An 18,172-nucleotide genomic window follows, 5' to 3' on the forward strand; every position below is an offset into this window, starting at 1 on the left:
TGTTGAAGCCCTGACTAAATGTGGATTGACACACAGGAACATGAATTCCCTCCTTTGTGTACAAATTCCATGTAATTTGGAATCTGTTGCTACTTCTGTTGCTCCTTCTCCAGCTCTGGGTCCCAGGAAGGAGCAGAACCATCGGGTCTCTGTCGTGATTCACTGTTGGGTTGCACGTGCTCGTGTTGGCACAGCRCAAGGGACAGGGATGTGCAGCAGTGGGGACACAACATCAGCCCAAATCCAAGTTGCTGAAGGGTCACTTATGAATCTGCAGCCTCGGGGGGAAGGTTTGCTCAGTCACTCAGAGTASCAGTGTGTGCAGCACTGTCACTTCATCTGCTATTGCTGCTTAYATAGGTTTCTCTTTTTCACCTCTCATTTGGCACTGTATTTTTGAAGGGTGTTCAAAGTGCATTCTTTTTCTACCCGTCAGTTCTCATACAAATTCAAAAAAGGCAACTGAAGCCCCTGTCATTCTGACTCTGTGCATTTAATGCACAGGATAAAATACAGCAGAGGTTTTTACAGTAGMAATGTTTATCAAAACTGGTAATGTGCTTGTGAAAGGCAATGTAATTCATGCTTGTTTTTATATGCTGGCACTATGCTCTGAACTGGTCCACGCCAATTAAGTTCTTTGGCTTCTGTTCTTCACACTACTGCAGGAGCTCATCTTTTTGCACAGTCATTGTATTAGCAAGATTTTTGRGGAGTTTGCAAGGTAACATAATTTTGTGTTACTGTTATGTAATGAAGGAAATGCTAAATGACTAAGTTTCTTGCAAAGACAAAGAGGTGTGTTTCTTGGTCCCAGGAAAACAGGTGCTTTAATTTATTGAATGTAAAGTCACATAACACATAAAGTCACTTTAAATTGTAGATATATCCCTATTGTGGAGTGGCTTTTTTTTAATTCTCTGGAATAAAGCCACACCAAGGTACCTTCTCTGTGGAACGGCAGTTCCTGTGCGTGGATSAATTGTCATTATTCAGGTGTGGATTTTTTTATAACTTTGGTGCCTGAAAGTAGTAARTGGTAGAACTGGGTATTATGATAATGCCTTATGAGCAAGTTAACTTCCATGCAAGTGTTTCCAGTAAAAGTTCCCATGTGCTCATATTGAAAACTGCAGTTTGTCTCACCTAATAAACTGTGGGGATTGCTGTGCTGACATTTGTACCCTAACCCTTTTTTGCTGTAGGTTTCTTGGGCATTTGTATGCAGCAGAAGCTCTCATCTCKCTAGACAGAATATCTGATGCCATCACTCACTTGAACCCCGAGAATGTCACTGATGTTTCCCTTGGGATCTCCTCAAATGAGCAGGATCAAGGTTAATGCATCCAACACTTCATTACAAACTGGTTATGCYTTCAGCTGCCTTCCTGCTGTAACTTTCTAGACACAAATACAATGATGACTGAGACATTTTGTTCTAAGACCTGTAGGTTATTGCAGGGTGGGGGAGGGTGTTGTTTGTTTTTGTTGTTGTTGTGTTTTTATTTTCCTGGCTTTGGTTCCTATTCTGTGTTTGGTGTATCTTCCCTGTTTGTCATTCCTATGAGGTGGTTAATTCTGTAGCATAAATAGGACTGTATAGTATTCTGACTTGTTTGAAGGGAACTTTGGGAAGCTGCTTTTGTTAAATGTGCTATTATGGTTAAGTTTGGGCATCATACCATCTCTTCCAGCTTTTTGGTKTTTCAACCAGGCTTTGATGTACCACTGGAGTCTACTTTAGTGAGAGAGAGGAGACTAATCTGTATCTTAGTCTTCTTGTTGGAAGTGTGTATTCTGTAAGAGAAAAGTACTTCAGAACCCATCTGTGTAGTGAAGTCTACAGCAGCTCTATGATTCCAGTGACATGTCTGCAGTTTAAACTTCATGGTACTCCTCTCCAAATCTAAAAGCACAGCATTGAAGACAGGAAGTCTTAAGTTATGTAAACTCTTGAGCAAACTGATCTGTTTTGCCTCTTTAATGGCAAACTATGAAGAAAGCAGAAAATTCATATCTTTATATTATTTTTGTAATAAGCTTTAAAAAAGGTCATAGAAGATGATGGGTTGTTCTTTTTTTCTTTTGCATGCAGGCTCTGACAAAGGAGAGAATGAGGCAATGGAATCTTGTAAGTACCAGCCACTGTATTCAGCAGAGTACAAGAACTTACTTGGTCAGTTGGACTAAAAGTAAGGGAAAAAAAAAAAAATTTTTTAATTGCAGCTGGCAAGCAGACACCACAATGTTACCCCAGTTCGGTCACATCTGCACGAACAATGATGTTRTTTAACCTTGGAAGTGCTTACTGCTTGAGGAGTGAATATGACAAAGCTCGAAAGTGTCTTCATCAGGTATGGAAAACAAATCTYCAGGCAGCTTTAGGGACAAATGTACTTCCTTCAAAGTGCCATTTAGATCACAGCAAATTCTGTGCCCAGGTTAATTTGCTGAGATGGTGGCTTCATTCTGTTTTTATGCACCAGTCTCCATCAGAAACATTGAAATGAAGGATTCCAAATTTCTTACTTGTTTAAAAGGTTCAGTACCACGACAGGCAGCATTTTTTTTCTTAAGACATATCGGAATAGTGGAAGATGACTAAGAAGCCTTTTCACTTCCTCTGAGTTTGCTGGTTTGTTTGGATATTTTTCAGGTCTTTTTAATTGTCTAGTAGTAATTTTTGTATTTCAGAAAAGGTTTCCTCCCTAGTCTTTTAATAATTCAACATCAGAACTATTATATTTAGGGCTGTGAGAACAAACTGCAATTCTGCTGGAAGTATGTTCCTTGTCTGCCTCTTGTCCCAAGAATTTTCAAGTACTGCTTTTGAAATGCTTTCTCCACTTAGATCAAGTGACATGACACAGGCTTTCTCATGGCTGGGACCCCTCTCTTTCAGTCATGATGTTTCTCTTTTTGCAGCCATTTCTGTCTGTCAGGAAGACTACTTGGATGCATTGGAGCTATGAACTGAAACAGCAGCTTCCAAATTATTTCACAGTAGTTGTGGATGTGAACAGATTCAAATATTGTGAGGCTCTSAGCTGCTTAAGGCAGTTGTCTGGCTTCTTTTCCTCCAGAGACTTCTTAGGATGGGGCAGGTGTCTGTGCTTGGGCTCTGTAGCACCTCTGTAAAGCCCAAAGGAGCACAAGGCCATCCATGGATGTAAAATWTAGTGGGGCTCTGTGTCTACAATAAATTAATTGATTTCATAGCTGAAAAATTGCTGTATTTGGAAAGCTAACGAATGATCTGTATTAACTTTGTATTCTCAACTTTGGAGCAGTGGAGGTTTCCTTCTTCACCTGTCAGCTCACCAGGAAACCACACTAGGCTGGCCCAAGAATTACAGATCCATATGAACATAAGCACACAGCAGATGGTCCTGCTAATTAGTGTGAAACAATCTTGCAGTGTAGATAATCTTGCAGTCTCTCCTTGCATGCTTAAACCTGATGAGTATGAGTWTGAAAAAAATCTGATTTAAATGGATGAATTGTTATTTAGTTTTGTTACCTAAGATGGTGGTAGAAATCTTGTCAAGGGGCACTTTGTGCTGGATCTTAAGCACTTTTTCTCCCCAYTCTCTTCTTTTTCAATAAGGCTGCTTCACTGATCCACCCCAAAGAGATCCCTCCGGAGGCCATCCTGCTGGCTGTGTATCTTGAATTACAGAATGGTAAGYTGGGAAATGTTCTGTCAACCTACATTTGGGATACAAAGGCAGGAGGGCAATAGTCATCATTCCTACTCTAAAATAGAGTTATGCCAGTATTTTGGATGATACACTTTGGGCTCTGCCTCCATTTTGCACTGCTGTGGATTCATGTATGTTGTGTTGCCATYGTGTTCTTACACACTCCAGACTTCCTAAAAATTCATTTCCTGACTGAAGTTTTCCATAGTTTGTGCAAAAGTCAGCAGTCTTGGATAGACTGAGTAAAACCTTTGATGAGGTTTGTACTATAAAGGCTTTCTCCATTAAAAGGCAACCACAATCCAAGTTTCCCAAAGAAGCCATGTCAAAGCCTGTGTARCAAGTATGGCAGCAAATCTTGTAAGATTGATAATTGTCTCCCAAAATGCTTCCTTTTGAAGGTTCACTGCATTTGTATGAGGGAAAAGCTCTGCATAATGGGAAACTGGAAAGATTGCACTTGAATTCTGCAGTGTGAGCAAACTGGTGCAGCTGCTGCTTGAAGCTGTYATGGCTGCAGATCTGTGCCCCTTAGGGCTTAATAGCCAAGTGTTGTGAAATGTTSTGTGTGCCTGTTCCCCTTCAGTTATGTTGCACTGCAGGCAGGCAGAAGATTTGAGCATTTGCATTTGGAATTGAGACTTCTGCAAAGCTTTTCTTACAAAGATGTCTCTAAATTGGAATTTTGAAACCTTTATTTATGAAAAAAATATGTACAGAACAGAAGAGAGTAGAAAGTGGGATTTACATCCTTTGCCCCCTAAGTGAATAACTAAAAGAAGCTGAAGATATTTTTGTTCCATAAATGACAACAAAATGGTGCATCTCTTCTGAAACTGAAACTTTAGTAAAGAAAAGTATGAGGGACAAATACTCTCCTCAGAACTGTGTCTTTTCTCCTCTAATTTTACAAGCTTAATTTGTAACAGAGTAAGTTTTCCATTTATATTGGTAGCTATTTGGTGGGCCATACATGCAGCTGAAAATCAGATTTCTTCTTTTAAAAATGTTTTATCCCCTTGGCCTTCACATTAGTGTCTGCAGTGTTACAGAGTGAGGGYATTTTCTGTGAGAGCTAGAGCCTCACTATGCAGCTGGGAGAAAGAAGAGAGGTGCCCTGTGGGAAATTAAAAAGTGCTTTGGCTTTATGTCTTCAGCTAAGAATAGGTGGATTCAATCAAAAACTGTTTTTTTTTCAAATTTACTGTTGTCTACTGCTTTTCCTGTCCATGTCAGCATTTCACTGGAGAGGAAATGCTGGTGTACTTGGCCTGGGCCCAGGGCTGGCTCATCAGCTCTGCCCCTGAACAGCAATTCCTGTGTCATAAAATGGTATTTTGGGTTTTTTAATTGAAAGTTGTCTTGTAGGTAACACGCAGCTGGCACTGCAGATCATCAAGAGGAACCAGCTGCTCCCTTCTGTGAAAACACTCTCTGACATGCGGAAAAAGCCTGTTTTCCAGCCAGTCCACTCAATCCAGCCCATTCAGATGCCAGCTTTCACCACTGTTCAAAGGAAGTGAGGTTGTGCTTTAACCTGCTGCTGCCCTGATCATGAGGGCTTGGGATTTTGTATATTTTTTTAACCTAGGACACCTGGATACCCCAATTGCTGGAGTGTTTATGTAAATTTTTAATAAAAGATGTAAACCAAAAGACTTGTTTGTAAAGGTTATTTCATGAATGRTGGGAGGTTGGGATCTGCTTTGAATAGGAGTGGTAGTTTATTTAACAAAAAACCGCGTTATCCAAATTGTGTAATTCAGCTCTTTTTGAAGAGAATAGAGGGGAGAGAACTGAGTGGAGTGAACCATTTACCTGAACTATGAGGTAGTTGACCTGTTGTGTTGGTTGCTGTTTTGACACATATGAGCCATGTTCTTCCTCAAAGAAGAGGGGACCTGTTCGCTTTTTCTTTGGTTTAGGCTTTTTTTACCTCCTTCTTGGTTTTCCTTTGCCCAACAGAAAGGTGTAATGGTGGAGGTACAGTAGAAGTGTGCGCCTGGCTCTAAGAAAAAGGCTGGGGCTTTGTTTGGTTGGCTTTTTGATTCTTTGTTTGGGTTTTTTKGGGTTTTCTTGTTGGGTTGTGGTGGGCTTTTTGTCTAGTTTCCTTAATTCTAGAGAGGATTTCCCCTCTTTTTCAGAAAAATCTCTGCCTTTTACTCAACCAAGATGGCAGCATAATCAAGGACCCTCTGGTTACTTATTGTGAGCACAGGAGCTGAGGAGTCATCCTGCTTTGGGACTCAATGCAGGCATAAGATAATTGGAGCCCTGCATGGAGCCCAGCACTGCTCACAGTCCCTCCAGGGCTGTTTTATGCCATTTCACTTATCTGAGCCTTTGCCCTGATAATCTCCAGGGCAGAGCTGAGCTAACACCTTATCTCCCTGGGCTGCTGCCCTTGTACTTTGCTCCAGCCCCCATCAGGAAGGTCACTTTTCCAAGCATCACCTGGGATKCAGGGCCTGCAGCTTCTGCTCTCTGTAACACGGGTGTGAGGTAAAGCACAGGAGAGGAAGTGTCCAGGAGAKGAAGGCAGTGGGACAGCCCTGCGTTTGTATCCAGGGTCTTGAAGAAACAAGCCCCAAACAACAGAACAGCAAGTGTATCAAACAACCTGCAAGTTGTGCAGTAAGCAGGAAGTGCAGCAGCAAGCTTGAGACCTGCTCCACTCCCTCGTGTCAGGTAACTGCTGCTTTTCAAGCCTTTCAGAATAACAGCCCCGTAGCTGCCTTTTTCAGTAACTCTTCTATCACTGCAGGAGGTGCAGTGAACCCTTGTCAGGTAGGGGCAAACAGTTTAGAAACACTAGAATTATAAAAAATACCAGGAAAAATAGGAAGAGATCACCTTTCAGAAAGAAGGGAGAAAGGGAGCTGATACATCCTTTAGGTCGAAGGAGATGGACTGATTAAATTCAAAAAGGTTCAAGATGCTCCCTGTGTGGTCCCGGGCCCTGAATAGAGAAGATTCTTCCCCGCTCCTCCCCCCACTCCCCCCCAGGAATGCGGGGCATTCACATGCAAAAGATGCTCTGGCCGTGCCCGGGCTCGGTGAAGGATGCAGTTGTTTCCCCGATAAGGCAAATCTTATCGCAGCCGCATTTGTACGTGAGCCGCAGTCTTCAGCCCCAGCGCAGCTCTGCCGCTTCCCCCTGCCCGTGGCACTGCCTCGCACAGGGGGAGGGACGAGTGCTGATGACGGCTTTCGGCTTTCATAGTTTACTCTTAACAAAACGGAAAAAATAAGTATCCAAACACTTTAAGGGAGGCAGCAGCTAAGGACTTGGCTTCTCCCTCCAGTCCCTTTTCTCTTCCCTCACTTGCTTTTAGTCTCTGGTAGGAAAGAAGTGAAGGTTAAGTAAAACTGCGAACTRTTGCGTGCTAGAAGCAGGGGAGGACGAGCAGCACCGGCTCAGCTGTGGATTAAGTTAGTGAACTCAATAATGCTCAGCTTGCTTTRGGCCACTTGAAGGAAAGACTGCCTGTCTCTTTGCCTCCACCCTCCCCTACCTGCAGGATCTCCCCCCTGCACAGCCTCATATTCCAACAGCAGGAGAAAGGGGGTGCATTCCCTTTTCCCCCACTGCACCCCATAAGCCTTTTCACTACCTCAGCACCGTTCCTGTGCCATGGCCATGGCCACTGTTCTCTTTCTCGTTGGAACCTTTAGCTCTGCCCACGGCCCCGGTGCAAGAACAGGACAGCACTTGTTCAGCAGTGGCCTGAGCCTTTTTCTGGTGTTCAGTGAGCTTCTGGGTTCCAGTTGTCTTCAAGAAGARGGCACAGAGGAGCCAAGGGAATACAGGTAACACAGGAAGTGGGACAAACTCACCTGGTAAGCCTTGGTCCGCCCCTTCACAGGGCCTTCTCCCTCCCTCCCTCCCTCCCTGTACTGCTGACATGTTGCCAGCTGCTCCAGCAGGAAGAAAGCAACGGTCAAGGATTTTGATTAATAGAGCACAGCATGGTGCTGAGAGTCCTACAGCTGTACAGGCCCAGAGAGCATCTTGGCTTTGAAGAGCTAAAGGTAAAGCACTTCCAGAGCCTGGAATCCACCTACATGCTACCCATGCTGGGAATTCAGCCAGAGGCTTTAATTCTCAAACCTTGCCTGAAGAGCATCTTCCTATGCTCATCATCCTCTTTTTCAAAACCTTTTCCATGGCAGTGAGAATTAAGGGCAGCTTTCCACTCACTCAACCTCTGTTCACAGCCTGCCCTGCCAGAGACACCTATTAAAAGTTCTGTTGGCTTTGCTTTACATTGCCACATGGAAGAACCATGCTTTCAGCTGCCAAAGTAAAGGAATGAAAGCCTAGAAATGGACCTAAAAAAGTTAAACCAGAAATTTTCTGGTAAAATACTGGGGRAAAAGCATCAAGTTTGAGGCAGTGAATTCAGTTAGCACAACTCTTTCCTCCAGCCATGACAATGAGGATTTTTTTTCTAATAGTGCAGACAGCTAAGTGTTTTTAACACTGCATCAACACTTTTGCTTTTGGGGTGGTTTTTTTTTTTTTTTTTTTTTTTGTAAACACACTTTTACATTTCTCCTCCTCTCCCCTTTCAGAGCAGATGCCTCTGGTTATAAAGTTTTCGGCCATCACTATCTGGAGACAGTCAAGCTCAAAACTCAGGCAAGGGATTTTCCTTTTCATATATCCTGACAGAAGAGAAGGTTTTGTCTGCATAATACAGAAACACACACACAGATTTGCCATGAAAAAAACCTCACATTTATTTGATTAAACAAAAATAAAATAAACTGCATAGGAACATTTTAAAGTCCAGAGAGACACTGACTTTGTTTTAAGGCTGCCAGTAGCTGATACATCGTCTCCTTGCTACATCCTTCAGCCTTCCCTATGGACCACAAAGATACATTCAGAAGCCTCCATTAACACAAGAGTTCTAACAATTTGTTCACTTATTCTACATAGAAGTTTGCACATAACCTGTCATGCTTTCTTCTCTGCAGTATTTGACATCTGACAAGTAAAAATTAAATCACTTTTTGTCCAAGTAGAAATGTGATGCCCTTTTTGGAGCATGGCAATTCTTGTCACAGCCTGTCTCATTTTCAATTAGATACAAAAGCTCTGAGMAGCTCATTAAAAGCAGAACACTGTCTGTCCTCCTGAGATCTTTTATTGTTACTAGGAGAGCAGCATGATTAGTCACTGAAGTAGAAAAGAAACAATGTAAGASGAAACTAAAAAACCAAATCAACTAATGATGCCCAACATCCAAAGAATGACAAGATCAGCCTGGATCCCAATGCAAACCTGCACCAAGGCAATGCTACTTATAAATCAGTAGTGAAAATTTTGTAAGATGGGGCATACATCTACAGCCAATTAAATGAGAGAGGGAAGGAAAAAAATGCACCGTTTTTTTGCATTGGTTTCATGTGGCTGAGCTTCCTTTTGTTCAAGGCTTGCAATTTCAATTTAAGTCAAATTACAGGCATGTGTTCAACACCCTGGACTCCTCCAAGGACCTGTGCATGAAGTGAGCAGGGCATGACAGATAATGCACAGTACAAACGAGAGTCACAGACATAAGAAACCCCCACCAACTCAGGTGACTAAGCAAACCTTACAAACTAGTTAAAAACCTCTTAGTCATTTTAGGAAAAAAAAAAAAAAAGAAAAAAAAAAGAAACCAACTAAAAACAAAACCCAGAAACAGACATCTCTCCCTCTGAAGGAAAACTATTACATTGTCTGAAAAGTACTCTACAAACCTATAAAAGGACTTTATTTTTAAACTAGTCTGGTAGTTCAAAAGGAAGTTACTTAACTACATCAGTACACAGACACTTAACATTCAGTCAGTAAGGCTCTATGAAAAGAGCTTAAAAAATTATCTACCTGAGTTTGTAAGTTGATACAATCATAATAGAAGGTCTAAGACCATGCAGGTACACAAAGCATTTTTAGAACCATTATTGGTTGAACAATGATGGAAAAAGATGCCAATCTGGCTTGTTAACCCGTAAGATCACTTAGAGACATCAATGTACATTTCCCACCATAACATTTACCAAACCCAACACAGCCTATTGTTATTAGGAGTCTCCTGTACTCGCTTCTGCCACCCCTTAGTMAGAACTGGGGAGGAAAAAGGATTTTTTTTCCCCCTCCAATAGAGTAGTCTGAAAATGTGCTTCTGCAACTTTACTCCACAGGTAAAACAGTGGGTATGTCGCACATCACAACTAAACTTGCCTAAACCCCCAAGACACCGGTTTAAACTGCCTCTCCTGAGTATCTGAAGCGAAACTGCCCTCCAGGAATAGGAACTTGATTGCTTTGTCATGGTGGAAAAAATCCCATTGAGTCAAGCAAGCTACTAATACAATCACCAAGTCAATAAAATAAAAAAAATCAGGACCTTATTCCCTTCAAGCATTTGGTATAGCATTGTGTTTACAGCAATCGTAACACCAGTCTTCCCAAGCAGGACACATTGGTAGGCATGCATAAAAGTTTTTCTCTTGTAGAGAGAAGACCTAAAGGTCTTAGGGACATAAGAACACTGCAAATGAACATGAAGTCTGTCACGTCAGCCAGTAGTGTCATAATACTGAACAAAAGTTTACACTTCCATACCTCGTAGTGAAACCAGAACAAACGCRAAAGCGTTTCAGGTCTCAGTCCAGTTTGCCTGAACATTTGGTTTTATTTACAGATTCTCTAGCATGGGCAGCTTAATATCTCCATAGGCAGGCAGCAAAAATATAAGCAAACAAAAGCAAGCAGTCACCACAAAGTACACATTTAGTATCTTCGTTTCAATTAAAATGCTTTTCCAACAGGCAGGATGAATCCTCCCCCCAGGCAGATTCTCAGCTATTTCCCAAACCTGTCTGATGCTAAATTGAGGTAGATGATTTACTTCTGCAAAGTGAGGTAGAACTTCAAGCAAAAGATAGTGGCATCTCAAGTTGTGCATTTTGTACCACAGCAAACTGGGTTTCAAACTCCCAAGGACTCAAAGACTAAAGGTACAATATTTGTCTAACGCAAGTACCAGTGTTCCTTTTTTATACAGTTCCAAACTGTTTGTCTAAATACCTCTACTTTTAAATACCCTATTACCTTTTGGCACCATTTGGCTTACACTCCTTTAAAAAATAAACAAAACTTTGGCACAATATTTTTTTAAACTAGAACTGAACAAAGAAATCTTATTATCAAAGTTATGGCAAGATGAGCCTATAAACCTGCTTTCTTCAGAAATTAATTAYGGTTTAACTGCAACATAACAGACTGGGCCCACTTTTCTGCAGTTCYAAGGGAATGCCACATCCAAGTGACTTGTTCTTTTTCCAAAGCTGGTTACGCCTGGCCCTAACATGCATTAGTTTTTTTCAGGTGTTATCTTCCTTCCCTTGCTTTCTTTAAAAGTTTAAGGTTCATGGGCTTCCTTAAATAAGTTATATTTAAAATGTACTAAATAAAAAGGAGTGAGTTATTTGAAGGACCTGCAATATCAAATACTGAATCTGCTTCAGTTTGCTACTAAAGTTCCTGCTTAAATAATTCTGAGAAAGGACAAGATTGCTTCATATGCTGAACACCCAAACCAGCCACACTGATTGCTGATAACATTTTGTCAAGCAAAAGGTTTACAGAGAGCCACTGGTTTAACCTGGCATAGAGAAAATCCTTTGGGAGTTCTAGTAGACAGCTCTGTCACCCACATTTGCTGTTCCCCAACAAAGAGGCACACACTCACTTTACCCTTCTCCAGGCCACTTCCCCTAGTTAAGGAGGTTACTCTGAATGCTTGTTTGGTTTGCAATCCAGCTTCCAAGCCTTGCTTTTCCTCTCTGAGTGCATGTATGTTATGATACTGGGGCATCAACCTGAGAACATGCATGGAAAAGCAGAGCAAGGTTTGAATCTCTTTAAAGTATATTACYTTTTAATCAGCCCCTATGGGGCATCTGATGTTGGCATTGTATATTAGCACTACTTTTTTCATTGCATATAAAACACTCCATTTTATAAGCTACACTACCACTTTTCAATGAGACCAAGTGTGCTTAGCACTWTCTATCACAAAGATTAAGGAATTCTTTTGGGTAGCTAAATAGTAGTGTTTTTAAAACGAAAAAGCTCCCCAACACAAGGTCAAACACTCAAGGTTAGATTTGCAAGCAAATCCCACTGAGTTAAATAGACAGCAACTTAGAAAGAGTTCAAGTCATTCTTCTTCCTGACTGAGCTGGGCAGGGGTGTTGTGCAATGGCTCCGTTCAAAACAGCGAAGGGCACCTTCAGTGTGTGTCACCTTCCGCAGGCTGGGGGGCAAAAAGSTTCCTCCAGCTCAACACAATCCTTGACTTTTTTTTTTTTAATGCCTGGAAAACCAGCTCCCTTCTAGCCCCAGAGAARGGCAAACCCCACAAGCATTAAAGCACAAGAGCATTTCTAGGACACTTCAACACTGTCAGCCAYTCTGGTCAAAGTATTAAGAGACCTGGCATTTTCATTAAGACATGACAGGATAAWTGCAAGGACACTGCAGACTAAACATTAAAGCTTTTTAAACCAGTTTTCTTTGGTATCTAGATCTTGCAGGCTACTCGTTTTCATAGCCCGAGTTGCAAATAATTCCTGGGCTGAATAATACAACACAACCACGGATATCTGTCACTGCTGTAGGCCACCCCCAAGAAGGGCAGCGTGTACACAGGCAGAACTTGCAAAACTTGAAGGTAAATGAGCTCTCTCTCATACACATTTTGTGTGGCCACAGAAATTTAATGACAGACATCTGTATAAAAGATTATCCTTTCAAGATTGTTTTTAAACCATGCCATCCTAAGATTAAGCCTAACTGAAACACACTGCTTTGAAGAGTTTGCTTCCTTGAGGCTTTGGCTGAAAGGTGGCACAGTTGTTTTATCCCATTTTATTTAGAAGTTTTTCCTCACCCTTCTTTCAAAAGAGGTGTTGCCATCTCATGAATCTTTCTTTCTGGTCCTTTAGTTTAAGCCTCCTCTACAGTGGCAGCTCTCTCTGTCCGCACACATCATCGGTATTTCTACAAAATCCAGAAAGTTAACTCCTTGGAGGGGAAAGCAGCAAGAAGGAAAGTGCACCTTGTGATTTCTCACAGAATTGTAAAGAGCCTTTCAACCTCAGGTCACTTTTGTGCATGGTGGCTGGCAGAGAGATGAACCCTTTCCTTAGAGGATGGTTTAAGGCTCTTCAAATTTTTCCACAATGGCCATGTTCACACTTCAGAGATCTTCTCTTGCAAACAGTAAGGTAAATCCCATGGCATTTCCAAGTCTAGGAGTACTGACACATCATTTTCTGCATTGCAGAGAGACAGAAGAATCCTCTGTCCCCCCCCTTTAAACAATTCTCATTTGCCAACTCCAGAGGGTGAAGATACAGGTCTGTAGAGACCACATCTGCATGAACAGCTAAACTGGAATGCRAGAAATTGAAGAATAAAACCAAATCCTTCCAGGGACTCAAAGTCACCTTTTGCTAAAGAGATCTCTATTCTCCCCCAAACGTTTATGCTTCTCAGAACACCTGTTTTTATATCCCCTAAAGGGCAAACTTCCCCCTGCCTCCAAGCTTTTAAGGATCATTTACATTAATTTTACACAGAATTCTTTGGTACTGCCCTGGGAAAAAAAAGCAGCAAAGTTTCACCTTGATGCAGTTTGCCTTTAGCYGGTACTGGTAACTCTTCACTTGGATCTGTAGCCAGAGATCTTGCAGCAGGGAGCTACAGGCCCACCCTACCCACCCTAAAAGCTACAGCAGACATTTCCAAAATCTTCAGTCCAGCTCTTTGGGGAAGCCAGAAGATGAAAAAGCCCACTATTTTTGTCACTGATAGTTATTGCAATCCTCTCTAAACAAAAAAAAAACAAAAACAAAACAAAAACCAAAGCAAAACAACCTGCTGACTTCTCCAAAACACACCCTGAATCTCCAAAGCTGTGCTTATTTCTTACTTCTGGAAAAAGGTACCACTTCTGTTCTAACAAATTCAAACATTATTCCCTTAAAGTCTCTCTATGGGGGTTGGGGGGGTAAAAAAACTCTAGTCATTTCACAAGAAAGTAAATCAAAAGGGTTTGATTTTCCCTGTTTCAGTGCTCTTTGTAACCTCTTCTGTTACCCAGATTACAGGCACTGATAAAAAGAAACAGTAACTTTTTTCAAACTAATTTAGCTTTCAGGTGAAAAGGGGTAAAAAGAAATTCTCAATGACATGATAAAGGAAGCCTTGCTTTTTATCTAAACTTTACAATGATCGCACTAAGCCACTAAAATGAACAATTTGGTTTAAACTTAAAGAAGTTTTGTGCATTTTCATCAGCTTCACTTTGTGCTGTTGAATTACTGTGTTTTAGTAAAAAAATACACAGAAATGCCAAAAAKATGCAAACTTGCTCTTCCTGGCAAGTGAATCCCACTCACTTTCACAAAATGTTCAAAGTTGTCTGGGAACAAGATGCTGTGCTCGCCAGTAAATCAAACACACTGAGGTATAAAAAGGAGAACAGGAAAAAGTTCTCTGCTGCAGCAGCAATTAAAAAAAAACAAAAACAAACAACAAATGTCCACCCCCTCCCATGTCCCCACCCACAGAACTGCAGAATGGTCAAGAACACAAATTCTCTACAAACATCTACTACCATTTTCTCCATTTAAAAAGTTACATAGCGCCTTTCTTGGCTTAGTCTAACAGAACTCACCACACAAACCACCTAATGTGCACAGCAACACTTGTTTGTGCATGAAACCCCAACGGGGGGAAGAGGTAAAACGTTCTGAAATATGAGTATGTGGGGAYGGGGAAGGGGCGAGAAACCGGGGAGGGAAGGGAGGACAATGAGGTAGATAGAATTCAATTTTACAGGCTCACTCCCTGCAGAAAAGGTAAGTACATTCATCTGTAAAAAAATTAAAGATGAGGTAGGTTTGAATTAACGTTGTATTTTTTCATTTTCTCTTAGAAGAATTTCCCTGAGACAGTTTCTTCCTAATTCAAACACAGATTAGAAGACGAGAATTCGATTGTTTCCGAAGTCGACCACAACAATCATGCCATCAGGGGTGACAGCTATACCTGAAGGACGGTCCATCTGACCAAAGCCGCTTCCCTGAGTGCCAAACTTGCATAAAAAGCTACCATTGGACTCGAATATCTGCACCCGGTGGTTCCTGGAGTCGGCCACGATGATGCGCCCTTCCTGATCCACCGCCACGCCCTGCGGGCGCAGGAACTGCCCGTTGCCGGTGCCCTCGGAGCCCAGGAAGCGCGCCGACTGGCAGTCCGGATGGATGACCAGGAGGCGATGGTTGTTGAAGTCCGTCACGACCAAGTGGCCCTCGTGATTGAACGTCACACCTCTGGGGGAATCAAAGTGCTTCCAGAGCGCCCCTTCGAAGCCGTACTTGTTCAGGAACACGCCGTCGGGCCCGAACAGCTGAACGCGATGGTTCCTCGTGTCGGAGACCAGGATCTTGCCCTCCGCGTTGACGGCCACATCCCACGGGTAATTGAATTGCCCGTTCTTTGTTCCTTTCTCCCCGAACTTCAGAATGAACTGCCCGTCGAACGTGAAGATCTGGATGCGATGATTGTCCTTGTCGGCCACGATGATCCTACGCGAGATGTCGCAGGCCACGCCGGCGGGGCGATCGAACTGGCCTGGACGGGAGCCCAGCGTGCCAAACTTGTGATGGAAGGTCCCGCACGGCTTGAACACCTGGATGCGGTTGTTGCTGCGGTCGGCGACGATGATGTAGCCTTCTTTGTCGACGCTGACCCCCCAGGGGCGGCAGAGCTTGCCGTCGCTGTCCCCCTCGCTGCCGAAGGACAGCCCCGGCAGCCCGATGCCGATGTAGCTGCGCCCGGACTTCACCACCACCTTGAAGGGGCTGTTCTCGATGTGTTGGTTGCACATCATCACCGACACCAGGTGCTCTCCCTCCAGCTGGGGACGGTAGCTGACCACGTAGGTCCCGTTCTGCTGATCGCTCACGTCTGCCCCGAAAAGGTTTCCGTCGGGGCCCATGACCACCGCGGAGATCATGTCGCCCCCCGAAAGGCGAGGCTCCCCGTCGTGGTCGTAGCCGATGACGGTGAAAGAGGCCACCTTGCCCTGCAGCGCACGCTTGAGCCCTTCGCCCGTGGCTTTGGTCAGGGGRGCGAAAGCCCCGCTGCTGACGAAGCCCATCGATTTAACAGCCATGTACAACGCCTGGTCAGGCGGGGTGAACATGATCCTGTCGTCTTCCTGYGGCTGGAGAAGGCCCCTGACGTTCTTCAGCTCCTGCACCTGAGCCAGCATGCGGTCCCGGGCCAGGAGAATATCCATGGCACGACCCTCCTCCAGGACCTGCTGGACAGCACTAATGGTGTTATCCAGTTTGTTGAGGTTCTGACGTAACTTTTCAACTTGCAAGTAGAGGGACTTAGCCTTGACCTGGCGAATCTTTTCCACCTTGTGGGAAACAGGGGGGAGAGAAAGGCACACTTATATCAGGAAAGACAGGACAACAGATTTCGGAAGACAACACAGATTTCCTTAAGTTTTCCTTCCACATAAAAGCCAGTTGGACAACTGTTACAGCATGTTGACACATAGCYGCGGAAGAAACCTCTAAAAGCCGTGATGCAGACAAGAAGAAAYGAGGAAAACTAATTATTTATCCAAATTTACAGTTATTAGTCTCTGCTATGCTCCAGGCAAAATGATACATTCCTACTCTGCAGATCTGCTGCATCAGAGTGACATTTGAAAGCGAGAAGCACTTGCTTACTAGTAATTATTTGCTTCCTCTAATGCTACTCTGTTTTCTAGTTGCAAGGTACTTGACAGATCATCCAAAGACACATCTCATTTAGCCCCCAGGGAGGACAGAGGTTATTGCAGGCTCTAAGAAGAGCAGAGGCTGAGGCTTCACTAATCAGAACTGAGACCCATTTCAGAAGGTGTGCTGTTGTCACACACAGCGAGTCAGCATCAGCTAATTCACGTTGGCTCCTGTCATTCCCCTGCCTGCCAGAACTGTTTTCACATGACTGGATAATACCAGATATCTATCTCCAGGGATTTTTTAGGGTCCAATTATTTTAATATTTTCTTGCAAATACTGGCAGTCATGCTGAGCTCGTGCTTTGTAAACATCACTTCAAATGACACAGAAGGTTGCTGCCAGTCCCTGCTTTAGGGACTGAAGTTGGTGTAAAAATGGTTATTTTGTAACTCATCTATAAAAGTCTGTCTATCTTTACTTGTGAAAAACCACTTCGGACCATCTGGCAAAGACACCTGCTTTGTAAAACTAATGTAATGTGTCCTGGCTTTATTGTTGCAAAAGTACATTTCCTGATGTCTGAATACCTGCCTGGCTGCAGAACAATWCCTGGGATGCATTTTAATAAAGGAAAACTCAGTGTCTGAAGACTCCTTGGTTAGACACTGACTAGACAACCATATGTACAAACGTGCTGTAAGTTGAGGCACACAGGTTTTACTAAACTGTAAAAAAAAAATTAAAGATGCTTCTTCCAATGGATATCCAAGACAAATTACTAATCTTGTGTCTCAGCTTAATCCTTGGACTCAGCTCTGGTATCCAAAACTATTTATTAGCATGGTTGAAACAAGAGCTTGATACATGTTTTGCTAGAATCGTTTACCACCATCACCACCAAGTTTCCATCTTAAAATGTTTTATAACTTGAAGAGAGCTTGCTCTCAGTGCAGACATTCCAACAAAGAGCATTTGGACAGCACTGTGGGATAAAAACAGCTTAGGGGCAAGCTCTTACTCTGTCTGTACTAGGAATACCTCAGAAGATAAAGCTGCCAAGCTTCCTGGGAAAGGTTAACAATGAAAAGTGAACTCATGTCTCTCAATCCAAAACCTCAGAAAAAGCAACATTCAAAGTACACTAACTATATAAAGCACATTTTTAATCTTCCCCTTGATGCTTAAGAGAAAACAGAACTTCTTTTGTAGGGGATCAGTCTCACTGTAGCTAGAGCAGTTCCAACAAYAAACTCTTACCAGAGAGGTCATTTTGCTGGCAACAGAACCAGAAAATTACTGTTCCAGTTCATGTTGATGGAATAGAGGGGAGAAATGCCTTAGCACTGCTTCTGGGCAGCAGATGCCTCACCAAGGACATGTACACACCATCCTACCTGGCTCTGCTGCACAGAGAGCAGGTGGCAGCAGCCACACAGCACCTGCTTTCCAGCTGCACTGWCTGGTGCCACTGCTTGTTACAGGAGCAGTCTCAGTTAACTCATAAACCTTTCCYATCCTGAGCGGATATTTTTGTTCCCTTTTACCGCTTGTGGTCATTGCACAAGYCAGCAGGACTTGCTGATCTAAAAAGCCTAATCCTACAGCAGAGAGTGTGTTGCTGTTCAATTCTACAAGTGCATCCAAAGGGCCAATCCAAA

At 43.0% G+C, this 18,172-nt stretch overlaps 2 protein-coding genes across 2 annotated transcripts in view; one reads left to right on the plus strand and one right to left on the minus strand.

Moving 5' to 3' along the window:
• The window catches only part of CNOT10 (CCR4-NOT transcription complex subunit 10), a 32,326-nt gene extending 26,975 nt beyond the window's left edge, over positions 1 to 5,351 (plus strand). Inside the window, exons 15-19 of the mRNA XM_057372681.1 lie at positions 1,206 to 1,336; positions 2,096 to 2,131; positions 2,227 to 2,354; positions 3,608 to 3,683; positions 5,070 to 5,351. Coding sequence (XP_057228664.1) covers positions 1,206 to 1,336; positions 2,096 to 2,131; positions 2,227 to 2,354; positions 3,608 to 3,683; positions 5,070 to 5,224 — 526 coding nt within the window. The 3' untranslated portion in view covers positions 5,225 to 5,351. The remainder of the gene's footprint in view (positions 1 to 1,205; positions 1,337 to 2,095; positions 2,132 to 2,226; positions 2,355 to 3,607; positions 3,684 to 5,069) is intronic.
• An 8,985-nt stretch (positions 5,352 to 14,336) lies between these two features.
• TRIM71 (tripartite motif containing 71) overlaps positions 14,337 to 18,172 on the minus strand; it is a 54,781-nt gene continuing 50,945 nt past the window's right edge. The window contains 1 exon segment of the mRNA XM_057372682.1: positions 14,337 to 16,198. Coding sequence (XP_057228665.1) covers positions 14,747 to 16,198 — 1,452 coding nt within the window. The 3' untranslated portion in view covers positions 14,337 to 14,746.

The sequence above is a fragment of the Malurus melanocephalus genome, unplaced genomic scaffold, assembly GCF_030028575.1.
Source record: "Malurus melanocephalus ecotype Western Australia unplaced genomic scaffold, MMel_1.1 scaffold_177, whole genome shotgun sequence".
NCBI lineage: Eukaryota > Metazoa > Chordata > Aves > Passeriformes > Maluridae > Malurus > Malurus melanocephalus.